Source organism: Cynocephalus volans, chromosome 6 (assembly GCF_027409185.1).
Source record: "Cynocephalus volans isolate mCynVol1 chromosome 6, mCynVol1.pri, whole genome shotgun sequence".
NCBI lineage: Eukaryota > Metazoa > Chordata > Mammalia > Dermoptera > Cynocephalidae > Cynocephalus > Cynocephalus volans.
The window spans coordinates 26,784,117-26,811,355 of NC_084465.1; the positions used below are offsets into that span (position 1 = coordinate 26,784,117).

General features: G+C 45.3%; 1 protein-coding gene across 1 annotated transcript in view; it reads right to left on the minus strand.

The window, feature by feature from the left end:
• Positions 1 to 26,354, minus strand: part of STRIP2 (striatin interacting protein 2) — a 41,570-nt gene extending 15,216 nt beyond the window's left edge. Inside the window, exons 1-17 of the mRNA XM_063099671.1 lie at positions 26,182 to 26,354; positions 20,555 to 20,624; positions 17,351 to 17,425; positions 16,047 to 16,181; positions 14,696 to 14,816; positions 13,830 to 13,898; positions 13,516 to 13,622; positions 12,752 to 12,879; positions 11,609 to 11,812; positions 10,160 to 10,395; positions 9,849 to 9,914; positions 9,066 to 9,129; positions 8,155 to 8,226; positions 5,192 to 5,266; positions 3,952 to 4,049; positions 3,368 to 3,494; positions 553 to 653 (exon numbers count right to left, since the gene is read on the minus strand). Coding sequence (XP_062955741.1) covers positions 553 to 653; positions 3,368 to 3,494; positions 3,952 to 4,049; positions 5,192 to 5,266; positions 8,155 to 8,226; positions 9,066 to 9,129; positions 9,849 to 9,914; positions 10,160 to 10,395; positions 11,609 to 11,812; positions 12,752 to 12,879; positions 13,516 to 13,622; positions 13,830 to 13,898; positions 14,696 to 14,816; positions 16,047 to 16,181; positions 17,351 to 17,425; positions 20,555 to 20,624; positions 26,182 to 26,310 — 1,877 coding nt within the window. The 5' untranslated portion in view covers positions 26,311 to 26,354. The remainder of the gene's footprint in view (positions 1 to 552; positions 654 to 3,367; positions 3,495 to 3,951; positions 4,050 to 5,191; positions 5,267 to 8,154; positions 8,227 to 9,065; positions 9,130 to 9,848; positions 9,915 to 10,159; positions 10,396 to 11,608; positions 11,813 to 12,751; positions 12,880 to 13,515; positions 13,623 to 13,829; positions 13,899 to 14,695; positions 14,817 to 16,046; positions 16,182 to 17,350; positions 17,426 to 20,554; positions 20,625 to 26,181) is intronic.
• Positions 26,355 to 27,239: the final 885 nt, after the last annotated feature.

Consider the following 27,239-nt stretch of genomic DNA (forward strand, 5'->3'; position numbering starts at 1 on the left):
GGGGTCTCACTTGCATGTTAATATTAAGCAAGTCAATTAACCTCTCTGAATTTGTTTCTAATTGGTAAAATGAGAATAAAAGTTATAGTACCTCTTAGCACTGTTGAGAAGATTAAATGAAATAATGAATGCTAATATACCTTATTTTTTAAAACTACAAATTGATCTACCTACGCAAAGTCTACTACTTACCTTCAGTTACAAATTTTGCCTAACACTTCACAGTTTACAAAGAAGTGTAATTGCTCCAATCGTTCCAACTCATGATTTATACTAAAACCAGGCCTGGCCAGACAAGCAGGTTATTTTACAAAAACCATCTCCTGATCTTTCTGCCACAGGGCTGAAATTTCATGCTTCAGCTTCATTTCTTTGAAGAGGCCAAACCAAATACCCTCATCAGCTAACACTTCAAGAAAATTAAATTTAACAGTGACAGCTCTATGACAGGAGGGACTTGGACACCAAGAGAACTGAAAGGCTCAAAGATGATGTAATTTTCTCAACTACCCCAAAATAGCCTCTTGAAATAAACCTGTCCAGGGTCCATACCTGTTTTTGGCAGTGATGTAGGACAAGATATTTTGATTGAAGAACTTCAGGATCAAGGGGATGCAGTTGGCAAATACCAAATGTTGCGATACATATTCAAACTGAATTAAAAGATCAAAGCAAAAAGGGCTGCTTATTTAAGGGAGAATAGGAGGTATGTATGAAAAAAAGAGAGGGAAGTACAAATCTAATATCCATTCCTGAGAATATCCACTGCCCATTTGTGTTATTGGTCATCCTGTCTGGGAAATGGGGAGAATCATCTTCATCCAGCCCATCCTATATGGAAGGGGACAATGTACAGTGTATGTGCAAGCTCCTGACCAAAAGCACAAAACAAACAAGAAAGAAAATCCTACTCCAAATAAATAGAAAGAATTGCTGTGAGATTTGTTACTAAGCTCAACAGGAAAGGAAGGCTCCCTGAGGGAGTTGTTTTCCATACCAAACCTCTGGTTCATAATGTTTCAACTGGGATTGATACAGCAGGGACAGGTGCAGCTTACTCCTGCCAACTGCCCGCATCACTCAGTCAGGTTGGGGATGGCACAGAGTAACCAAATGAACCACTGGAATGTGGGCTCCAGCTTGTCTGTCTGGCACATCATACTATCCCCAGTGCTTAGAATATCAGTCAGTATTTTAATGAGTGAAGGCACAAGAGCCCTTCAGCCAACAGACACTGCACTGAGAAGACCAAGATGTCTTTGATGGGCTAAACACCAGAACATGGGGACTTCCATTTTGCTCTCTTGAATTTGGATGGAGTTTGTGTACAGGAAGAACTACTGGGGTAGGTGGTCATAAGAGCAGTGTCATGGGATTTTGTCACCCTGGATTTTGCCCATGATACACTGAGGAGCACCAAACAGTTTGTCTCCAGATCCAGAACCCAGGATGTTGGGACAGTATAGAAATGAGGTTGAAAAAGCAGAGAAATGTGGTGTTTTAAATTCCCTAGCTCTTCCTGATCCCCTAGAAGTAGCCACAGCAGCAAGCTAAGCTGCCCTCTGCCCCTGGGTATGGGTTAGAAGTGGGTAGCTTGGCTCACGCCATGACCACTTCCCTCTTCTACTCAGTATTTTCTCCCTGGAAGCTGACACAGGGTATTTTCCAAAGCCCCAGACAGAGCAGCCAGTACATACTCATTAACAAGTGACAGAAAACTTTTCTCAGTTTGAGATGTGCCTGTAGCCCTGTCAGAATTCACTGACACTGACACATATTGGCAAGATCCATCAAGCCACCCACCTGTCTGGCTATTGATCCACATACTGCTCACCAAGAGAAGCAGATATAAACACACACCCACAGTTCTGTTTTCTCTCAACTAGAAACACTATCTCCTACCCACCCCTACTCCTCCCTCTCCTGCTGTTCAGCAAACATTGGCAGAAGTATGAGCACCCCAAACACCCTAACATACCCAAAGATGTCTTTGAATATACTAATGTGGAGAAATACCCTGGTATTACAGGGCCATGGACACAGACCCCGCAGGGGCCTCCCTGCACTCTGAGAACCTGCTCTTCTACCAACCAACTTGATTCTGACTTCTTAGGAGGAAAATGGGGAAGAGCCTCTGGGCAGGAAAGTGATGCCTTAATCTCCTTCCCATGGTCTCCCTCAGACAGGAAGCATCCATTTGCTGTCCCCATCTTGTCCCTATAACTTCGTAATGTCCATGGGACCAAATCCAAACTCCTTAGCATGGTAAACAATGCCTTCATGGGAAAGCAGGTTCATAACCTTTCTTAGCCTCAGTTTCCTCATCCAAAAACAGGAATAAAATAAGACCTACCTCATAGGGTTTAGAGAATTATTTTATTTAATTTTTAAATTTTTTTGCTGACCGATACAGGGACTGAACCGTGGACCTTGGTGTTATCAGCACCACACTCTAACCAACTGAGCTAACCAGCCAGCTGGTTGAGATAATTAAATAAGGCCCATACAAGCTTAACAGGGTGCTGGGAACATTACAGGTACTATCATATATAATGATCTTCTGATCCCTCTAGCTTCATGTATCACCAGACCATCTCCCTCTCCCCCTGCCCCAGGGAGAACTCCAGTAATATTTAATTAGTTTCCAAAGGTACTTTGTTCTCTCTCCTCTGGACTTTCACATATTAGCTTTTCTGCTTGAATTGCTTCCTGTCTTCCTTCCCTGACAATTCCCATATCCTGGCTAATATCTATTTCTTTAGGATTCAGGTTAGAAGTCACCTCTTCACCTCGAGTTGGATTAGGTGTTTCCATAACAGCCAATGTTTACCTGTGTCACAGCACTCATCACTCTATAATTGGCTATTTATATATCTGTATTCATTATAAAACTTCAAGGCCCTTAAGAGCCAGAACAGTGCCTTATTCAGAATCATCTCAAATGTCAGAAAAGTGCTTCACATACAGAAAAGTATGACCAACGTATTTTTTCCCCTCTTTATGTGGAACATTTGAATTCTGTCGTGCATTGCTTCAAAACTGGTAGGGCATATTCCCAAGAAGCTAGAGATTCCTTCCCATAATCCTGGGATAACATACAAAGGACACAGATATCTGCACCTTTCTAGACTTGATCTTAGCCAAAAGGCCGAGAAGCGATATCTGCACCTTTCTAGGACAGTTCCCCTCATCCCAGTCCATACCCGCACCCCAAACTTGTGCAACAGTTAGCTGGATTCCCTGAGTGAGGACAAAGGAAAGGCCAAAAGATGCTCAGTGGGACTGTCAGGGCCCTTGCATCTTTCCTTTGAGACACAGGGCCTGGAGAACACCCGAGACCCATGGAGATATACTCCTAGCTCCTCACCTGGTAGATATGGTTGAGTTTGAAGTGCTTGAGGAGTAGCAGTAGCAGAGCAGAGATACTCTTTACAATGATCTCCTTGTGTCTATTCACATCAATGCCCAGCTTCATGCTCTGGAGAACAGTGATGCTACAATGACGAGAGGAGGTGTTAGTACAGAGGACAGCCTAAGAGGAAGGCCTACAAAGATCCAGGTATTTGGGTCAGATACAATATATACAAGAGAGCCAGAACCTGGGAAATCTGAACTTCTGTGCTAGGGAAACTTCCAGAGTTCCCACTTACAAGCCTGTCTGGAGAAAAGTTCCACTGATCGCTTTGTTTCTATCTCTTTCCTTTGGTAAGCTCATCCCTTGGCAATGTCCACACCAGGGCAGCCAGTCACAGGCACTGGTGTCACCCTCCAGACCCTCAGTTCTGAGCTAAAAAAGAGCATAGCAGACAGCCTTGCAGGAGAAAAGGGTACTGGTGAAAGAGAGATCTCCTTGGAGACAATCCCTGTGTTGATAAGGTGGGGTGGGGGACTAGACAGACCCTGCAGAAAAGACAGCTAGTGTCTTGCAGCTGTCCCAGTTGAAACACTCACGGCATCTCCTCAGGCAAGACATCTGCCAGGATATTGATAGAGTCTGTCTTCGCCTTGGAGGTGGGGGCTGCAGCTAGAAGAATCTTAAGCAGAGCAATCTAGGAAGTAGAAAAGGAAGAAATCCACCCCTGTCCATCCCATTCAGCAATGAAATTATTCTTCTGTACCTCACTAGCCTATGAAAAGTGCTATAAAGCCTTTCTCGAAGTTCTTCCCTCCAAATCTCCCTAGTGTCCAGAAGGGCAAACAGATGCCCAATCCTGAGAGGTCTGCCTGTGAGGCTAAAGAGAGAGCCAGACGAATTTCATAGGCTGTTCTGCTTCAATACTATTTTTTCCAAAGGGGAGGATGGAAGGAGCAGAATAAGAGGGAAATGCATAGAAATAAGGTGGGAGGTTTAAGCCCAACTTCTCCCACCCTTTTTCTTCCTCCAGCCCTGATCCTCAGCATCTTCTCCACTCCTAGCCTGAGGCTATTGTAGTGGGTTGAATTATGTCCCCCCAAAACTCCCTTGAAGCTTGAATTGTGTCCCCTAAGTTTTATGTATTAGAAACTTAGCCCCCACCATGACTGTTAAGAGGGTGGGAAATCCTATTATGGTAGTTGAAAGGTGGAGCCTTGAAGAGGTGATTAGATTGTAGGACCATGCTGTAGCAAATGGATTAAAAATGGTGGTCAGGGCGTGGTTCTGAGGGCTTTGAGAAAAGAGAGAGGAGACTGTCTCTCTCTCTCTCTCTCTCTCTCTCTCTCTGCTTTCTCTGCTTCTACCATCTTGCAATGTGAGACCACTGGGTCACTGTCGCCACCAGCAGATGGACGTTGGACTTCCCAGCTTCAGAAACTGTAAGCAATAAATTTTGTTTTCTTTATAAATCACCCAGTTCCATGTATTCTGTCATAAGCAACACAAACGTACTAATACAGCTATCTAGGACATGATAGATGGCAGCAGATCTCACAGGGACTATGGTATTTACCTAGGAGGAGGGACCCCAACGTATCCTGTATAGACCCCACCTTATTCCCTACCCCTCCCAATGAAGGACTAGTGGTCCTAGTCCTTCAGCATCTTCAGAGGAGCCCTGAGGAAAGTTCAGAATTGTGTGTCAGTGAATGCCTTGCCAAAAGGGTGACAGTTCAGAAATCAAGCTCAAATGATGAACAGCTCAGCCTGAAATGGCTCTCAGCTGTCTATTCCTTGCAGCAGAGAAGTGCAGCTCTGGCCCAGCCATCTCCTTACCATGTACTGGGGGAGGCTATACAGCATGCCCTGGTAGAGGATTTCACATGGTGTCTCTGGTACCACCTCTTCCCCCTGTGGTAGGAAACACACAGTTTGCCCAGGCCACTTTCCTGGTAACCAAAGGCTATGTCTTCTTGGTTGTAAGAGACGGCATGAAAAGAGCACTAAGCTGAGAGTCAGATCTAGGTTCCTATCCTAGCTGTGTTAATGACTTGCTACATGACCATGGATAAGTCACCTTGCCTCTCTGAGTCCTAATTTCCTCTTAAGTAGGATGAATGGGCTGGTCTAGAAGACCTCTGAGGGCTCTTCCAGTCTGGACAATCTATGATTCTGGTTTTCCCATTTTCTGGAATCAATCCAAAATTTTTGTTTCCATGTGACATGCTGGATCAAGAGCCAGAACCCCCACCCAAGAGTTGGCTCAGACTACTGCTTTGCTGGACACACACATACAGAATGAACACCCTGGATACACATGGGCTCAACTCAGACTGTAGGTATGCCTGGGACACTGAAACAGATGCCTCACACAGAGGCACTTCCCACGGTGTCAATCTGAGGCCAACTGAGAGCTCTAGGATGCTCTGTAAGCCAGGAAGGAAAGGCAGGTGGCTTAATAATGAGGGCTAATAAGGGAGTTGAATAACCTCTGGCATGGAGAGATAGGAAGGAGTACTAGCAGGGAAGCTTTTAGGTGGATGGAAACTATTTTCTGCCCCTCTCCATTAGCCCCTAAAAGATTACTTTCTCCTTTCTGAATAGCCCCCTCATGCACAACTATCTCTGTCCTTTTGATGACCCTAACTAAGCCTTTGATCAGTGTGGGAAGGCAGGGGCCTCAGGTGCTCAAGAGGCTGCTCAGGCCACTGTCGTCTTTGGCCAATGCAGTCCCTTCTCCCCAATAAAATTTTTATGGTTCCTCTGCTATAGGGCAAAGGTCACTGCCATGAGACCCTAAGGCAGGGAGGAGTAACAAGGCCCCTTCCATCCCACACAACTCAGCTGCTGCTTAAATGGACACAAATCTTAAATGGGCATTCAACAAAGCCTGGTAATCCCAGCATGTTTGTCTTCCTGCTCTCCAAAAGGCCTATTTCAGGTGTTCTTCCCTCTCCTCAAACCACCCTCCTTGTCCCACAACCCCTAAATAGTTATTGACCCTGCCTTACACTTCATGGAGAAAACAGAAGCAATCAGACACACTCTCATCCTCTGAACACCAAATCTACCAAAGAATCTCTGCCTTCCTTCTTGACATGAAGGATGAAATGCCTGTGCTTCTATCAGAGGCAAATCCTCCAATTGTGCTAGGGATCCCACGCCCTTTTACTTTGTCCAATGCATCAGTCCTGTACTTATCCCCTCTCCTGGATCATTTCTTTTAGGACAAAAACATACTCTAGTATCTCTCAGCTATAAGACACCCTCCCTTGACCCCCACATCCTCCTTTGGCTACCATTCCATTTCTCTCCTTCTCTTTACAATAAAACTTTTATGTTAAATACTTCCTTTCTCCCCACCCCCCTACCCCCCGAACTCCCTCTTAGATCTTCCTTGGGAACTACCTCCTTTCTTGACATTCCTTTTCAATACACTCCAACTAGGCTTTCAGCCCCACCACTTCACTTGTGGTTGTCCTTATCAAGGTCACCAGTTATCTTCACATTGCCAAATCCAATGGGAACTTTGGTTTTGTATCATGTGCCATCTATCAGCAGCATTTGACCAGGTGATCACTCCCTTCTTCTTGAAAGACTTTCTTTTCTCAGCTTTGATGATATCACAATATTCTGGATTTACTCCCATTTCACTGAGTGTTTTCTTTTATCTTCTTTTCTGGCTCCTTTCCTGACTCATCCCACCCTCAACACACTGGTGTGCCCCAGGGCGTTGTCCTGGTTCCATCCTCTTCTCTACTCCCTCCCTGGGGTTATCCCAGCCATTTTATGGCTTTTAACACTGTCTATAAGTCAATGACTCCCAGATTTATTTCTGGAAGCCATTCCTCTCCCTAGGAGTCTAGACTCATATCTATCTAATTGCTTCGCAGCTCCACATTGGTATCTAATGGGCATCTAGCACTTGGTATGACCAAAACAGAACTCTTGATATTCCTCCCCATCTTGGCAAATGGTACTTAGTCTTGATTCCTCACTTTGCCTCTCTGTCCACATCCAACCTAAGTCTTGTCAGCTATACCTCCAAAATATAACCCCAAATCATTCACTTTTCCTTATCTTCATAATTACAACCCCAGTCCAGGTCACCATCATTTCTCACCTTAACTATTTCAAGAGCTTCCTAACTAATCTCCTTGCTTCCAATCTTTCCTGGTCCAATCTTTAAACAGCAGCCATAGTTATCAAAAACATAAATCAGATCATGTCACCCCCCTCCTTAATTCTCCAAAGACTTCCTTTGTACTGTGAACCAACTTTAAGCTCCCTACCTTTGCTTATGGGTCCTATGTAAAAAGGCCCCAGGCCAACCTCTGTGACTCCACCTCTACAACCCCACCTCTTGCCCATGTGCTCCAGCCACACCAGCTTTCTTTCACTACCCTTGTTATGGCTGTTCCCTCTGCTTGTAATATTCTTTCCCCTGGTGTTCCTATGGCTGGCTCCTTCTTGTGCTTCAGATCCTGGCTTAAACATCACCTTCTCAGAGGCCTGCCTATTCTGACTGCCTGAATTCAAGTAGTCTACTGATGCTTCTATCATGTCATTCTATTTAAACTTTCTTCACTGTATCTACCATTCTCTGATAGTCTTGTTGACTTAATTGTTTATTATCTTTCTTCCCCAAGTTTAATATATTGTGAAAGCAGGACTTTTGTCTTGCCTAGCCCACAGTAAGAGCCCAATGAGCTGAATGAATGCATGAAAACATGCTCTGTGACAGCACTACAGACAGATTTTCTTCTACGCTCCTCCTGTGCAGGACCCCCTTAGCTTACCAAAGACATGGGGCACTTCTCCAGTTCCTCTTCATTCTTGATCTGCACATCTGCGATGGAGATATACTTGTGCTGGTGAAGATAAGAAAACATCAACAAGGGCTGAGGGCATCAATCATATGTGTACCAGCCTCTTACATAATCTTCCCCAATGACAAGGAAATGTTCTGTTTATGGGTCTGTCGCCCAAATAGATATAAACTCTCAGAAGGCAGGAGTCTTAATCACCTCTGCATCATCAGCACTGAGCAAAGTACTTTACACTCGGTGTTTCTATTTATTCCATGTTCCCATCTTTGTTGAAGTCCAGCAAATACCTAAGCATCTACTTTCAAAAAATGTGCAAGGGGAACCTAAGAACAGGCCCTTGCCCCTGGACCAATGCCCTGAGAGTATTGATGTGTGTGCATGTATGTATGGAGTGATGATTCCATACTCTTTGTGCTCACACACACAACAGATGTAGAGCAGACTCCTACTCAATCCTGGGTCTTTGGAAGTTAGTGGACCTATGGGGAGAGAGAAGTGAAAGGAAAGGAAGCAAGGAGTGGGAAGAGAAAGAGAAGGATGGGAAGAGGGAAAAGGAATGAGAGGAAGAAGAGAATGGAGCTGGCTGGTCAGCTCAGTTGGTTAGACCACAGTATTGTAACACCAAGGTCAAGGGTTTGGATATCTGCATGGCCAGTTGCAAAAAAAAAAAAGAAAGAACTTTTTCATCTATCTAAATGTAGAAAACTGGGTAAGAAGGGAGAGACCTGATTTTTCCTATTTGGCCAAAAGGCCTACAGGGGAAATGTAGAAGGTCCAGAATGTGTCTAATAGAAGAGCCCAACTCAGTACCCAGAACCCTGGTAATCCAACTTGCCTTGATGGCTCCCTATCCCTGAAGACTGAGAGCCCACCCTGGTCACCTGCTTTAGGGTCTTCACACTCTCATGGATGGGTCTGGGTAATCCAACCAAGGTATCTGTGTCCCTGTGAAAGGTCAGACACACCAGATCATAACCTTCAAAAGTACAGAGAACTACCAATGCCACCTTGAGTCACATGGACCATGACACTTTCAGCATCTACCCCCTGGTACCCTTGACCTTCCTCTGCAAGCTTCTGGGTCCCCTATAATTGCTTCAGACACAAAAATAACAATGGCTCACAGAATTGTTCCTGAAAATTAGATTTGTATAGTCTCAGGGACTCACTTGGTCTGGGAGTGGTAGGTTCCTGTTTAAAAGGGTATGCAGCCCAATAACACTTTTGACAGTGATACCCCAGTAACAAAGCCTTCTCGGTTTTATAGAGGCCAGTGGGAAGGATTCAACAGGGTGGGGAAAAATGGGGGAAGACTGGATCTGTTCTGACCGTGTCTCTTTTTTATAGAATTTTAGCACATTAGAGCAGAAAGGGCCCCTAGGGACCATCTAATCCAACACCCTCATAAGGAAACTCAGGGAAATGACATGTTGCTCAATATCCTACACCTGGCTAAGAACGTAATATTCTCTGAGGAAACTGGAGGGAACCCAAGGAAAAAATTCCATGGAAAAAAATCCAGAGTAGTCACTGGCAATTGCCCATGACCTGGTGACTCTAGGTTGTATTATTACTACTAAGCAACATCCCTCATTCCAAGCTACCTTCCCTTCTGGCCCTCTAAGAACCACTCTATAGCCAGTTCTGACCATCCAGTCACTTACTGCCCTAGGGTGAATCCGATGAACTTGTTCCTGCTCATCTCCAAGAAATGCTCAATGTCCTTCTGTCTGAGAGGATGATGGAGAGAACAACCCCAGAAAAGGGAAGAAAAGCAAACCTTGAGAGAGAGAAACTTTCTGGGATCCTACGCCTCCAACGAGAGGACTGAAGCAGTGGGGGAAGACAGCAATTAACAGAGGGAACTTCAAACCTAGGAGTTCTGACTGCCAGACCAGATATATAGACTACTCCACCCTGGGCCCTCAGTGATTGAAACCCCAAAGTTCAGGGTCCCCGGGACTATGAAACCCACCTGACCTTTGGGGCCCAGGGTAGGCCCTTGGGAAAGGCTACCCGCTCAGCAGAGAGGGGCACCTGCGAGGGTGGAGGTGGCACCAGAGGGTCCTGCTCTAACAGGTCTAACTCTCCATCCAAGGTTCGTTCTCCATCGCCTGTAGACTCTTCTTCCTCCTCTGTGGCTGGCTCCTCAGTCTTGAAGAGATCCCTTTCATTGTAGATGTCCAGGCTGTCCTGCTTAGTGAGGAGTTGCTGGGGGTGGAAGGAAGAGGGGAGGGAAGGTACACAGACATCTTACCCTGGGCATCCTTGTCTGAGGTCACCCCTTACCCACAGGCTTCCAGACTTCAGGGAGCATACGGTCAGAACCCAGCTCTTGTGAGAACATCCCGTTCCCCACCTCAAACCTACTGTCCCCACCAGGCCCAATCCCAGGACAAGCAGCTCTTAAGTAATGGTCAGAGAACAAAGCATAGATAATCCCAAAGTCATAGTTACTTAGCTTTCAGAAAGCACTGATGCTTATTTTATTTTTTTGCTAACACTTTCCTCCTAATTATGCTCTGCTTAGGTGAATATTCAATTAGTTTGCCTTCTCTGAGCATTCTCCAGCTGGCTGACTGAGGAAGAGGAGGACAGAAGCTTGCTGCTAGGCAGAGGGAAGAAGTAAGTTTGGAATTTTAAGTCTTGCTGCAAAAAGAAAAAAAAGATTGGACAGAAATAGGCCAAAAAGTTAATAGTGACTGCCTCTGGTTGTTAAGATTGTGGGTGCTTTTTCTTTTCTCTCTTCATCACATTTTTATATCTGTTCCAAATTTTCTACAATGAGTAAGCATTACTTTACAAAACAAAAAATAAAGGTTAAAAAAAAAATCACACTGCAGATAATGTAGACTCGATTAATGAGCATGACTGTTTAGTCCTGTCACCTGTAGCTGGTGAACTGAGGTAAGGTGAGTTCTCGGGAGGGGAACTTGTCAATATGACCTTTTCAGGACAGCAGACTATACTGAAAACCCTAACCAGTCATCTCTCAAATGTAAGCCTTTGGTTCCAGGGCCAGAGTGTGGCTGGCTCAGAGCAAACCTACATGCCTCACCCCAGGCACAGGGATTTGCTGGCGGCCTTGCTCAGGTGCCCTGGTCCTTAGCCCCAGGATTCTACCCTAACTGTTCAGGATGCTAAGGAAATTCCAGGCACTGAGGTCTAGGCCAATGATCTTGTGGCGAGACATGGCTATATTATGTGATATTACAATGTTCCATAAGGACAGCCCAGGAGCCTGTTGGGGCTGGAGGACAGACGCCAAAGCACAGACTATAAGGTTTCAGATTGGTCATGGGGCCAAATTGGGGCAGGATGAGCCAGGTCATCTACTGCTCTTTCTTAGCACACCCAGAGTAGCTTAGAATCTTGATTTTGAGCTAGTCAGTGTAACAACACCCCTCTCTGCTTTAATCCATACCCTTCGAGAACCACGACGGCCTCGCAGCTTGGAGGGTGGCGGAGCCAGCTGAGACTCCCCCAGATCAAGAGTATAAGAGGGTGGGGAGGCAGCACGCATGCTCTTCACCACCTGGATACTGTCCTCAGCCAGTGGAGGCAGGCCCAGTTCTGCCCGCTTCTGTACTTTGAGAACCTGAAGATGCTCAAATCCACCGAGGGTAAACTGAGGAGCAAACAGGAAAGGAGCAGAGAAGAGAAAGGAAGGGAGGGAAGTCAGAGAGATCAAGGTCATGGAAACATGGATGGAGAGCAAGAGCCATGACCTCCAGTCCCCTCGGACACCCTCCTTAATAAGGAAGTAGTAAAACAGGAAGGGGCAAATGTGGTTATCATTCTCAATTTGAGGAGTTCATGGGTCAGGATAAAGCATTATTTACTGATCCAGAGCTGGAAACATCTCCAGAAGTTAGGAAAAGGACTCCAGGTGGCCTCCACTGAAAAAAACCAGGAAACTCTCTCTCTTTTTCAGGAGCACATATAGATGCCATAAACCCCCAGAGTCATTCAATTTCTTCTGCAGTCATAAGGCAGTTCCCCCTTTGAGGCCTGCCTAGAGGGTATGTTTTTCAGCCAGCCCTGTGGGATGGCAGCCAGAGATGGAAGATCAAGTTGAATAATTAGTAACAAAACTGCAACCATATACTTATAAGGGCTTCATTTTTTTTATTTTTAAGCAAATTTTCTATTTATCTGGAGAAAGGGAAGGACTAAATACAACATTTCACAGCTGGAGAAACTGAGGCATGGAGGGTTGCTCAAGGTTCCTCAGTATCAGCAGAACCTGGATCTCCCAAATTTCAGTCACTGTTCTTTTCGTGAAACATCAGCTCTAGTAGGGGAAGATGCCACTGACCTCCCAACTCATGAAGTGGCATCTCCCATTCATCCAATAAAACAGGTAACCTGCTCTGACAAAGAACATCTGATGCGTCTAGGACAGACTTGTTAGCCCTCCTTGTTAGCTGTTGTCTAACAGCTATCCTATTCTGCTGCCCAACTCCAGCCCCCTGGACAGCCCCCTGGAATCGGACTAGAAGAAACTGAAGTGGCATAAGGCATTGCTGACCTGCTGAGCTGGGAAAGGGAAGGATCAGCTACTCACCATGACCACCTTCCAGAGCAGAAGCAGAACCTTCTTTATGGGGAAGTGGGGGGCCAGGCCGCTACAGAATTTGGTAACCATGGAGAAGAGAAGAAGGGCAAAAGGCTCCTCATTATGCACAGAGAAGCCTGAGGAATGTGGAGAGAGGCAAGTGAGAAAGTGAGGATGAAGCCGCTGAAACCCTGCCCTGTAATTCTGATTCTGGACATTGTGAGTAAGATACTCATCTCCCCTGAAAAATCCCGGAGTACTTGGTCCTGAGGAGGCTTAGAGAACCCCTAGAGGGAAGCCCCTCAAGGGCAGGAAGGGAGGCCATGGAGGTAAAATGGCTTGGTCCCCAGAACTTACGGTGATACTTTGGGGTGAATGCCAAACTAGAAGTAACAGTAATGAAGGTATCACTTTCTGGCTGAAGGACTCAATGTATTTTGTAGATCATACCTCACTTTCCCACATCAATAAATACATATTTTAAATCCCATAGGCCTTCATATCCTATCCCTGTCAGATGACAATACCAATTTACATTTGAACAGAGCTCAGTTTTCAAGGTGATTTAACTGATTTTTTTCATGTGGGATTCATGATGGAATGGGAGAGGGATGGCTATTCCCATTTATAATCAAGGAAACCAAGGCTAAAAGAAAAGATGTTAATTAAAAAAAAAAAAAAAAAAAGACTGTATGTCTTTCCTGGGCAGATGCTCTGCTTCCCCTCCACCGTCAGCACCCCATCCCCACCCTTCCTCAAGCGCCACTTCTTACTCAGTTCAGTGCGGAAGGTCTCCCGGGCTGTCCTCCACCTAGAGGGATCTGTCTCTCGCTCCAGGCGGATATTTTCCACCATTAGGTACATGACACTCAGCAGCACCCTGGGGTTACAGAAAGGTCACAAAAGGTTCCCAACTCAGTTCCCAGCCTGTAGTCAGAGACCTCAGGGATGGTCTCTGAGGGAGCCCAACCCAGTGAGATTAGCTAGGGGGCAACTTCCTAGTGATCTGGGTCTTCTGGGATTTGGGGAAAGGGTAACCCAGTTGTAATCATCTCCCTGTTTCAAGCCCATAGTGAGCCCTACTCACCGGAGCTCTGTGCTATCAGCGATGGACACAGCTGGTTTCCGAAGAGCACTGCTACAGGCCTGGCTGTTGCTGCCATGGGGAGGAGGGAAAGAAGGGGGACAGGAACCCATAAGACTTCTTTCCTCCCTGCGCTCCCACTTATCATACACACAAACATGAGTACCTGCCATTCCCTGGCTCTGCAACCACTAATGAAACTGGTCTAAGGTAAAGGAGCCCATAGAACTCCCTTGCCACCTCAGCAAATCCTTATCTGTGGTGAATACAGCAAGGGCAGGGTCTGTGGTATCCACTCTTCTTGTAATCCCCACTATACCATACCTACTATTGTTCTGGATACAAAAGGGATGCTAAGCAACACCTAATGAATAACAAGCGGAGTTCATCCTATCTAAAACTCCTGGGTAATGAGCATGAGACAAAACAAGGGGTCATGTAACGGTAACAGCAGATAAGGCCATCTGTAAAGCTATAACCCATGAAGGAAAGAATTGGGTACAATGACAGGAATTGACCTTGTCCCTCTTGGGTCATGCTGTCATGTAGAATAGTTTACTTTATAGAGTCCAGAGTTAGGCTGAAGGAAAAGGCTTGAATAAAAAGGGAATCTACCCAGGATAGGGCCCTGAAGCCCAGGATTGAAGCTGTATGTGGGGTAGAAGCTGCTGAAGAGCCAAACTCAGGGAGGAAGGACAGAATACTAGGGAGCAAGGCTTAATGGAGGGGAACTGTCAACAAGCTTTGGGCTGAGGTGTGAGAGACCCAGCTCCCCACAGGGGTCTCTATAGTGAGGGAACCAGCATAGGACATGAGGTCCCTTCAAGGAAGGGGGATATTTAGGCCAGTCCTCCCCTAAGGCTTCTCACTCGATTTCCATGTGGAGTAGCTCCAGGAAGGCCGAGAAGGTCCCCATCTGATAGAGCAGGAAGCAGTTGTACCTGGACCAGTGTAGCACATCGACTTCTGAATCACATTCCCCAAAAGTGCCTAAAAGACCAGACAGTTGCCAAAGTGGCGGGGGGTGGGGGCCTATCCCAGTTCTTTCCACTCCGCCTCATGATCTGAAGACTTTCTGGTAATACCCTGTCCAATAATTAGGCTGACAGAGGTAGGGCGGGGTCCCTGAGAACTGGAATGAGTCAGGGGAGAGGAGAGGCATTCTCCAGGGTTAGGTCCAAGGTACTCATCAATCACCTGTCTTAAGTTTGGGTTCCCCCAGAAACAGATCCTAAAATAAGCAAGGATTCAAGTACAGGTAGTTTATTTGGGAATTAATCCCAGGAATCATCAGTAGAGAATTGGGGAAATGAGACAGGGAAGAGAATGCAGCCAAAAGAGTGCAATCCTAGGTGAAGCTCTGGAAACAGTATAACACACACAACTGAGAGTTATCCTATCCAAGAGGGGTGAAGTAGTTGGGCTATTTATCCACTAACTCCTGTCAGTCATTGGATGAGGGGTGCTGGACTAGGAGAGCACATTAATTCTCTACACTTCTTGGCTGCCCTGTGTGGGCTGTGGAGACAAAAAGATGAAGGCAAAAAAGTGAAAGTACTGGCAACTGGACATTGGCCAGAGCACCAGACCCAAGAGATATGGGTGGGCACTGCCTTATTTGCTAGTCTTCCCTTCATCCAATGTCTACCCTTTTTCCTGTCCACTTTTTTTTTCTTTTAGCTCCCACCTAGTTGGTTCTGCTAACAATCTTCATATTTATGGTTTCAGAGCTTATTTTCACTACTCCAGCTAGACTATCTCATTTCCCTTTCCAAACCTGGTTAACAGATTTCTGGGAAGCTTTCTCCAATTAATCTCATTTAGTTCGGATCATCTCCAAATTACTCACAGCATCCATTCCTCCTGCTCTACTGGCTTGAACCTTCAAAATGCCAATGAGAAATAATGGAGAAATCCATGTGTGAGTCTGTGCCACACTGACCCTCTTGCTAGTCTTTACATACAATTACAACCCAGGTTAGGGAAAAAAGAACCTTATAAGAGATCCTGGTATGATAAAAGTAGGATTCAGAACAACACTCAGCACCATCTCTTCATCTTCCTTATGAGCACAGGTTGACTCCTAGCACATGATAAGATCTGTCGTTGAGAGGCAGGGGACCTTGCTTTCCCAGCACAGCCTGCCTCATCCCAGTCCTGACAACACCACTTCTCTCCCCAGCCTCCAATCCTCTCAAGCTAGCAAGGTTGCTCACTCACCTTGGGCCAGGTAGAGAACAGCCCTGGCCACCTTCAGCCGCTGCTCCCTACTGACCACCTCTAGTCGGTCCAGGAGTCCCATCACATAGGCCTTTTGGGCATCTTCCTCCAACTCCAACCATTCCTTGCCCTGCACTAGGGATAGAAGGCCATACACATCCAGTGTCAGCCAATGCCATCCCTTCCTAGAAAGGCTCCTGATAACATACCCACTTGATCTCAGCCCTGAACAAATTCTTCTCTCCAAAAGCTTTCCTTATTTAGCTGAGAAAGAATAAGAGATAGAAAAAGGACCCAAAATTTTCTGGCCTGAACTCACTCTGTAGCCTCATATTCAACATCCCCTCTGTCCTTCACACAAAACCTCCACTGTCCTGTCTCTCTGCCTTTCCTCAAGGAATTCCCTTTGTCTCGCTACATGTCCAATTCCTGGCCATCCTTACAGGCCCGATATAAAATTACCTCTTTCTCACTAATGCTCCAGCCAAAAATTCTGTTTTGACACAAGACACTTTCTTTCTTTTTTTTTTTTTTTTTAAAAAGATGACCAGTAAGGGGATCTTAACCCTTGACTTGGTGTTGTCAGCACCATGCTCACCCAGTGAGCAACTGGCCATCCCTATATGGGATCTGAACCCGTGGCCTTGGTGTTATCAGCACCGCACTCTCCCGAGTGAGCCACGGGCCGGCCCCGACACAAGACACTTTCTAACTATTCTATGACACTTAGCATTTTCCTCTTGGCCTCAGCTAGTTTTGTGATGTGCACATCTCCCCTTTACTACCAGACCACAGCTGTTTGTAGAAGCTGCAAATTTACCTTCACCTCTGCCTCCTGCATCTCTGACACAGAACAGATACTTACCACATCTGTTGAACTGAAAACTGAATTGCCATTGACCAAGTAAGGAAATGAAAGTCTGAGAGTATCACAGTTTGGGCACATGAAATTGCTACTGAGAGTCGGGCAGAGTTGGAGGCAGGGGTTAAACATTAAGATCAAGGACTAGGCTAGGCACAGGATTCTATCGGGCAGCAGGGTTCTAGCCCAGCCCCACCTCACCATCCCTCTGCTCTCCTGGCCCTGTATTTCAGGAAAAGGGACCCAGCCCAGGCTTCTCCTGCTTCCACCCATGGCCTCTCCACTTGAGATATAAGGAACCCTGTATCTCGTATACAAGAAGGGAAGGGTATATGGTTAGGGAAGATGAAGGACCATACTTTGTTTTAGCCTTTTACTAGCTCAGGCTGAGATATCGTGGAGAGAAAAAAACAGGTCTCTAGAAGTAAGGGTTTGGGATCACCTTGAGTCTTGAAATCTTCTTCAAAGCACCTCCTATTAGTGGTGAATTCCAGGTTTTCAGTGTAGCTATACAATTCTGTGGTAAGAAAGACAGAACAGAGTCACATTCAGGAGACCCTTAAAGAAGGGGCCTGGAGTGGAGAGAGTAGCATGAAAGAGCTAAAGCTTCCAACACATTCCTGTGTCCAATTCAATCCAGAGCCAGCTTCCTTCTTTTCAGAGCAGTTAAAAATAGCCACTTGTGTCCCTGGGTGATTAAACCATCAAACCTGTCCTCCTCCTGCCAGCTGGCTGCTGCGGCAGAGAAGGCAGCCTTCAACATTTGGTGAGGGCCAGGAGGGTTGGAGCACAGAGGGCTTCATGACATCACTCCTGTTTCTCAGGGCTGCAACCCCTTCCACTCTGTCAACCAAGACTGGAACTATCTATCCTATCTCTAGGGAAGAGAAGGGCAATACAACCCCTGAAATTTAGAGGCAAGATCCTGTATTAATCAGGAAGCCAGGGTAAGAGCTGAAAAGAAAGTGCTAGATGGCTCTTCAGGGTTGAAGACAATTCATTCTCTCCCTGCTGAGTTTCCTCAAAGGGTATAGTAGTTTAGGTTCCTGCCCACGGCCACCCAGGCAGAGGCAGCATCAAACCATGTAGAGAGCAGCTATGGCTGCCAAAGGGCTGCCTATGCCCAGGAAAATCTAACTTCGCTGACAGCAGCCTCTCAATATAAAATGCAGAAAGCTTATGAGAAATAAAAATGCCCTTTCCTACACACACACACACACACACACACACACACACACACACACACTCTCTCTAGAACATTATATCTGCACCCTCATCTTATAGAAAAAGAAGAATTGAAATCAAGGAGACAATAGTGATAGAACAGATTTCCTTAGAAATCTGTTCCTTACCTGAGACCCTTCCTGGAGACCTAACTAGGTCACAGATAATTCACGAAGTAAAAGAAATTCACTTATGTTCCAGCCAGATGTCTAATGGTTGAGAAACATCTTGTCTGGGAGCCAGCGCTTTTTAGTCCTGAGTTCCGGAATCTGGGAGTAACCAGAAGCAAATCCCATCTCTGAATCTTAAATTCTTCAGTTGTTAGTGAAGAATGTGGACATACATTTTTAAAGAGTAGAGCACCTCTGGGGCTGGCCAGTTAGCTAAGCAGGTTAGAGTGCAGTGTTGTAACACTGAGGTTAAGGGTTCGGATCCCTGTATTGGCCAGCTGTCCCCTGCTCCCCTATAAAGAGTAGAGCACCACAAGCCTGCTCAGAAATGTGAACAAGGCTCTTAGGTACTGAACTTTGGTTTTGTTCTTTTTATTTTATATTTAAATTTTAGATTATGGATTTTCATATACAGATAAGTACAGAATACTTTTAAGGCACATGTGTATCTTCCATCCAGTTTAAATAAATGTTAACATTTGTCATATTTAATTCAGACTGCTCCCCAGTCTATTCCTCTCTAGAGGTAACGACTATAATGAAATTGTTATGTATCCTTCACATGCCTATTTTTATACTTTTACTATATGCATGTGCCTGTAAATAACATATGATATTGCTCTGTTTTAAAAATGTTTATCCAAGCAGTATCATATTGTATAAATTATGTCACTGTTTCTTTCCCCAACTTTGTTTTTAGCATTTATTGATATTGAAGCATGTTGATACAGAGCAATTATTTCAATTATGCAGTAGCCTACCACACTGATAAGCTACAGTTTATCCATTCCTTTACTAATGGGCATTTTAGGTTGTTTTCAATTTTTCACAACTATAAACAAGGTCACAATAAATATCTTTGTACATTTTCTTATGCCCAGTTGTAAGTACCTTTAGAGTGTACATCTGGGTGTAGAATTGCTGGGTAATAATATGTGTACATCTTCAACTTTACTAGATATGACCAAACTGCTTTCTAATTTTATACTCTGCTCCCACATGCCTAGCAGTGTATAAAAGTACTAATTTCTTTGCACCCTACTAACTCCAGGCTTTTAAGTTTTGTAATATGATGATTATGAAATAATATATCATTATTTCAATTTGCTTTTCCCCACTTACTAGTGAACCTGAACATCTTTTCACATATTTATTACCCATTTGATTTTCTCTTCTATGAAGTCCTATTCATATTCTTTGCCCGCATCTCTATTAGGTTTGTCACCTCTCTGTTCTCTCTGTACATAAGGGTACTTCAAAAAGTTCATGGAAAGATTCAAATTAACTTTTAATTCTATTTTTCCATGAACTTTTTGAAGTACCCTTTTATATATGTATATATTCATATTCTGAATTCTAATCCTTTGTTGGTTATTAAACTTAGTTTTCTCTTTCTCTGTCACTCATTACAAAATTTATTCCCCGTGTTTATTCATAAGGACTTCTTTAGAAATGTTTGTCTCTATTCTCTGAAAAAGCATGTCTCAAAGTGTCACTTCCATATTGTCATATATTCATATGACAGAATATTTAACTTTCACACCATCTCCACTCAAAGCTTGTTTATTAATAACTGGCATTCATAGCATGTGTATCATGAAGGCTGCTGATGTGAGGAGATCATATTTACCCTGAGCTAAAAATCCAGAGAGAAGCAACCCAGCACTAAAAGCAGAATGGGATCACTTAGCCCAACTCACAAAGATATCCAAGCAGAGCTCCACTACGGTGGATGCAGGTGACACACCCAGCCTTGCTTGGCTGGCCAGTTGTCTATAGAGTTTTTCCTCAGATATTGCTGAGATTTAATAAGGGGCAGGTGTTAGGGGAAGGGGAGAAAATGGAGGTAGAGGAGATAAAGGAGAAACAGATAGAATGGGATAAAGAGAGAGTAGAAGAAGGAGGGAGGCATGCAAAGATATGGGTGACAGGAAAAGAAAGAGGAGGAATGGGAAGAAGGTGGAGGGAAAACTGAGTTTAGAGTTCACCAAAAGAAAATAAAGAAGGGTGAGCAGGAAAGAGTGATAGAATGAAAAAATGAAGAATACCATAGCCAAGGAGAATTCACAAAAAGAAATGTGAAAGCACACAAAGATATATTTACCACTGGAGGGTGGAGAAAAAGGAATGTGGAGAACAGTCTTTGCTCAATAACCACTTGCTGAGAACAGACAAGCTGCAGGGGAGATCACAGGCCCCTTTCCTCTCCTCCTGGCCATTCTTCCACTCCTGTTGACCCACCCACCTCATACCTGACAACTCTGCTGCGTGCTCATCTGCATCTCCATACTCAAACTCCAGAGTGGGGCAGTCCACAGAGCCCTGTAATGGGGAAATTTTTCTGTTAACTGAGGTGACTTGCGAAAAAAGATTGCCAAGGCAGGTTATACCCTCATTTCATTTTCTTCCCCTCTTGGAGACCAAGCTTAGATCAGAGAGGCAGCTAGGAGAGTCCTATCTGGGCCTTTCATCCAACAGGTACCCTCCTCAAAGCCAAAACTTGAGGCTCAGTACCAGGAGGGGCTCAGGATTCCTGTACAGAATCAAAAAGTCTGGGTAAAGGGCAGGATTGTGGACACATAAGAAAATTACAGTCTGTGCCCATGTCTAATCTACATAAGCAAAGACCACAGGAGCAGCTAGCTGATCTCTAGAAAAATGAATGGACAAAAACAAAAGAGGAGAACTAGATTCTAGCCTCGTTCTGTCATTTACCCATTGTATGATTTGCGGCAAATCTTGTGCAGTTTCTCATCTATAAAAAGAGTTTCTACAGCTTTAATATTTCACAGCTTTAGGATGGTCAAATAAGGAAGCATTTCCACTTCAAGTTGTAGTAAAGGCTAGATTTCCTAAAATGTATGTATAAATTTATAATCCTACTAAAAATATTTTAATTTAATCCTACCCTCTAATCTCTATAAGCATTGGAGTATTATTCTCTTCCAGTATACATTAATACATATGAATTTTTTAAATTATGAATCTCAGCTAGGTCACATATTATGTGATTTTGGACAAGTTAACCTTTCTGTGCTTCACTGTGGTATAAAAAATATATTTGGTCTTTGCCCTTGGTTCCTGGCACAGAGCTCCTAAAACCCTTAGAATTTCCTGAGTGATAGCAGTACCTGTTATTCATAACAAGCCCTTCAACCATACCAGAATTTATGTTAATGAGGTGACTCATGGTGGGCCCTTAGAAAGTTTCAAGAGAGGGGTTGGTTCTGCCAGAAAGACCAAGCATATGATTTGAGGGTATAAATTACAGCACTACCCCACCTCCAGGGAGGGGAGGACTAGAGACTGAATTCAGTAATGTGACCAGTGGTTTAATCATGCCTAGGTAATGCAACACCATATGAAAATCCTGAAACAACAAGGCCTGGGCAGCTTTTGGATTGGTGAGCAAATGGATGTACTAGGAAGGTGGTGCCCCAGAGAGGGCATGGAAGCTCTGCACCACCCCAGCCCCATACTTTGTTCTATGAATGTCTTCCATTTGGCTGTTCCTGAGTTGTATCCTTTATGATAAAATTGTAAGCACAAGTACATGCTTTCCTGAGTTCTGTGAGTCATTCTAGGGAATTATCAAACCTGAAGGGGAGGTCATGGTAACCCCCTGAATTTGTAGATGGCCAAGCAGATGTGCGGATAGCCTGGGGACCCCACCTGTGGCTGGCATCTAAAGGGGAAGCAGCCTTATGTAACTGAACACTTAACTTGTAGGGTTTGAGCTAACTCTGGGTAGTTAGTGTCAGAACTGAACTGAGCTGAACTGTAGGACATCCAGTTGGTGTCAGGGAATTGTGGGAAAACGACTTGTTCAGTTTTCTTATCTGTAAAATGAGGGTAAAAATAGGACTCCCTTCATAGGGTCCTTGTAAGAAGGACTAAATGAGTTAACTTAGGAAACGCACTTAGCATACTGCCTAGCATTTGGTAGCACTATGTGGGTGCTTACTCTAGTTACAATTTTAATATTATATTATAAAGGCATTCTTCTAATATTATGACTATCACTTTAAATGGTTGTATAAATGGATGGATATTTATTGTTTTACTTAACCAGTTCCCTATCGTTGAACATTTAAGTCATTTCTAATTTTTCTTTATCAAATGCATAAAGCTATAATACGCTTATAATTTTTTAATATTTAGGATCTTTCCTAAGGATAGATTTTTATAAAGGGAATTAACGCACCAAACCGTATGAATATTTTAGATAGTTGTGATTTTTATTGTTATGGTTTCTTTTTTTTTTTTTTTTTTTTGTCTTTTTTTTTTGTGTGACCGGCACTTAGCCAGTGAGTGCACCGGCCACTCCTATATAGGATCCGAACCTGCGGCAGGAGTGTCACCGCGCTCCCAGCCCGGCACTCTCCCGAGTGCGCCACGGGCTCGGCCCCCGTATGAATATTTTTATGGTTCTTTGTACATGACAAGTTGTTTCCCCAAACCACTGTATCAATTTACACTGTCAGCAAGGCATATCATGTTTAAATCCACTATAGCGAAGATTTCCAAACTTTTGGATTACAGGGACCAGTAGGAAAAAACGAAGATGGAGGGTGAGGAATGACATAGGATTGTTGGTGTTTTAGTCTGATAAGAACTTTAAAAAAAACTTTTTTTTTTATATATATATTTCAAAAAAGAAAAGTTTAATACCCCCCAAAATGGGAAGGACAAAAATCTCAGAATAAAAAAAGTCATTAAAAATAGTGTTTTCCAAAAAATAAATATCAGATCCTCTTACCGGCCAGCCCCCCCCCCCCCGCCCCCCAAAAAACCCAGCAAAGAAATAAAAATAAAAAGTGTTTTTCAAACTTTTTGGAAAAATAATAAATACATTTTATATCATGTCCAGCACACACACACACACACACACACACACACACACACACACACACACACACACACACACACACACACACACACACACCAAAATTTGTTTGGTTTTTTTGGCAGCTGGCCAGTACAGGGATCTGAACCCTTCACCTTGGTGTTATAACACTGTGCTCTAACCAATTTAGTAACCAGCAAGCCCAGAACAAAAATTTAACAAAATATTTATCCTTACTGTATGTGAGGTGCTGATATTTTCTACTATTCTATTTCTTAAAAAATAATGTTGGTCCCAATTCACAAGCTGCACCCTACAGTTTGAAAAACACTGTTTTAAATTGTATATGTCCTTTAAATTTAATATATTGAACTAAATTTTAGAAAAACTCACTTCAATGCCCTGACTTTTTCTCATTTGCCAGACCAGTTAAAACTCTGTTAAGGACCTTGAGAACCAATAAACCGGAGATCTGCTTAAAAGAGTACTGAGGTGAATCCTTTTGTTAGGTTAAGAATTTTTATTAAGCAAACAATTATTCTCTATCTTCCTTTTTAGGTTGGGGTGTTCATACACTAAGCCATTGGGAAAGCGTAGGTCAACAGTGCCCCTATAAACACACTGATGTATGTATGAAGAAGCTCTCTTGATATGTGCCAACAGTAATTCTCTTCTAGCAATTCACTAGAAGCCCTATAGCGGAAAGAAAACCATCTCCCCTAAGGACTGTCTTCCATTGAAAAGTAAAAAGAGGGAGGGAAGGAAAAGCAGATCTGGCACCTGGGTACTGTTGGTGATAGGGGATGTACAGACAGGTAAAAAGCAACTCTCCTGATACAGTGGAAGGTGCAGGAAAACTAATCTTTCCAGCCAGCCTTTTGGCAGGCAATGAGACCAAATAGAAATGATCACTGCAGTTGTTCATTTCCAGATATGAGGAGCGCAGCTGCAATCAGCAGGTAAACCGCAGTGCATGTGAAAAGCCGAGTCTATGGACACTGAGCTCACTGGAAAAAGCAAAATTTTTCTTTCTTGAAGGAAGATTTGATAGGCGGAAAACAGGTCTCCTACTTCAGAAGAGAGATACGGGCAGGGACTGAAATTATTTTATTTATTTACTTGCATTATTTTATTTATTTCTCTTCTTCTTCTGTCTCCCCACCTCTACTTGAATGTTAGCTCCACAAAGGCAAAAACCTTGTCTTGTTCATTGATGTATCACTAGCACCTGAAACAGTGCCTGACATATAGAAAGGCCTCGATAACTAATTGATGAATTAATGAATGACTCATTCCCTGCCCTCCAAATTTGAGCATTAACAATGTCTCTGGAGGAAGGAGACAGGGTGCCCTAAAAGACCAGATTTGTACTGAGGCAAGGAGGGAGATGATGTGGTGGAAGTGATCCAGCAAGGCAGGAGGGCTGAATGAACTCCCCCTCCACAAGGTGGAGACTTTGGGCCAGTCTTTTCACCTCCTCCACGTCTATCTTTAATGGGACGGGGTCCTACTCTGCCTGTATCAAAAATGGAAAGCGTAATGAAATCACTTTGGAAACTGTGGAATGGTACTGAAATGGTAAACCACGGACTGGGACACCAAAGACCTGGCTTCTCGTACCAGCTCTGCCACTTGATGATAGTAACACAGTACTAAGAGCTACTATGCACTATCCAATTACATGCACTGTGCCTGCACTAAACATCTTATATCCAGTTATCTCATTTTGACTTTATCACAACCTTCTGAGGCAGGCAGTATTAACCCCATTTTCCAGATGAAGAAACTGGAGCTCAGAGAGTTAGTGTCAGGGACTTTTTGTCAAAAGTCACACAGAAGGGGCCGGCCCGTGGCTCATTCGGGAGAGTGTGGTGCTGATAACACCAAGGCCATAGGTTCGGATCCTATATAGGGATGGCCGGTTCGCTCACTGGCTGAGCGTGGTGCTGATAACACCAAGTCAAGGGTTAAGATCCCCTTATTGGTCATCTTTAAAAAAAAAAAAAAAGTCACAGAATAGTAAGTGGTGGGGCTGAGATTCAAGACCTGGTCTGACTGACCCCAAAGCTTGGTGTTCGGCCACTCACTATGCCAGATGTCTGATCTTGGGCAAGTTACTTCTGTCTCTTTGACCTCTGTTAAATGAAAGGGCTGGACCAAATGAGCTCTGCAGACCCTTCCACATCTGACATTTTGTGGTCTATTCTCCCGAACCCGGCTCAGATCCAATCCTGCTCTTGGCTAGTTGATGGAAACTGGGGGGATGAAGGTGCGGGGGTGTGATAATAATTCAGTCTTTTCATCTTCCCAATTAGGATTTCTTTTTTTCTCAGAAGAGGAGGAAGAGGCTCAGACATTCATACCCCTATCTGTGGGTTTGTACCCTGGGACAGTTCCATCCAAATAGCCACTCCTGTACTGCCCCTGCCTGAATTCTGTCTCATTTAACCCTTTACACAGGTAGGGGCCCGACTTCCGCGGAAGGCGTTTCCTAAACGCCACGTGGGGGGGAGGACAGGGAAGGGGTATAGCCGAAGTCGCGCGGCCAGTCTGGTCTCCCAGGGGCGCGCCGCAGGCAGCCCGGGAGCGGAAGGGCGGCTGCCCGCCTCGCCAACCCTTCTCTGCCGCGGCTCAGCTCTGCCTCCCACCTCTCAGGCCAGTCACTTAATCTCTCCGCGCCTGTTCCTTTCTCTGCAAACTGGGACCTGAATTCCTGCCTCAGGGGGCTGCAGCGATTAAGTGAGATACATATTCGGGAAGTGTCTGGTACGCTCGGTACCGCACTACACCTTCGCTACCCCGGGGAGAGGACAGAGGGCTGGAAAGCTGCCGACCCGCGGCAGGAGACGTGCGGCGAAGGGTCGAGGCTGCAGAGACCAGAGTTCAGCTGCAGGCGCCGCTCCTGTGGGCGGCGCGGGGCGCGCCGGGGGTCTACCGGGCCGAGGCCGAATCACCTCAGCCTAATCGCCTCAGCCGCTGCTTCCCGCCCGCCGGCGTCTCCCGGCCCCAAACGAAGCTCTCCGGACTCCTCACCTCCGACTCCCGCCGCTGACTTCGGAATGCTTCCCGGCCTTTGGGCGCCGCCTGCTTCCCCTTGCTGCCTCCGTTGCCGTTCCCATTGGCTGGCGGGCCCCCGAGCCCGGGCGCCGCGGGGTCCTCCATGCCGGTGCCCAGCGGCTGCCCAACGGCTGCCCGCAGCGGCTCAGCCCTCTCTGCCCCGGGCGAGCCGGCCGCCGCGCGCCCGAAGTCAGGCCCCGCCCCTCCACCATTATTGGCTGCTGCCCCCTCCGCAGCCCCGCCCTGCGGCGCGATTGGCTGCTCGACCGAGCGGGACTCGAGGAGGTGGGGGCTCATTCAGGGATTTTTTTTCTTTTTCCTTTCAGTCTTGCGGCGTTACGGGTAGCCAGAGACTTCGAGGTTGGCTCCCGGCTGCACCTCCCGAATTCTGGACCTTGAGCTCAGGAGGTTATCGCTTTGCTTCTCGGTGTCCCTCAGCACTCACCCCCTCCCAGGCGGGAGCTCTAGTCTCCGCCCCCTGCTCCACTGCAGTCTCCGTTTCCCCGTTACGACAGACCCGGACCCCCAAATCCTGGCTCCTGCACACATCCCCCATCCCGCTTAGTCGAGGGATGGCACCGCCGGTGGCCAGGGACATCGCAGGAGACGAGAGACTCGCCCTGTCGGGAAGCTGAGATTTCTGGAGAGAACGCATCTCGCCCGGAAGGAGGGCTTGAGTGGGAGAATGGGGGTTGAGGGGTGGGATGGGAGCGTTTTAACTTCACTGAAATTGCTGATGCCCCTGAAGGCTGCTCCTGGTCATCTGCCCTTCCTTGCCGTAGTGGGCACCTTCCTCGTGATGTGAGCTGGGGAGTAAATGTATGGAGAGAAAGTCCCTATCCTCATCCGCTCTCCCGTCCTTTCCTTCCTTCATCTTTCCTTTCTAAGATCCTTCCTAAGAATTCAGTGTTACTGGGGGGAAGCGAGGCTGTATGGTATGTCCTCTCCTTTTTAAATCTAAAAAGCAGCTTGCAATAAGTTTTTAGGAAGTCTGGCTTGGTAATAGAAACACCAAACAAGCAGGCTGAGGGTGA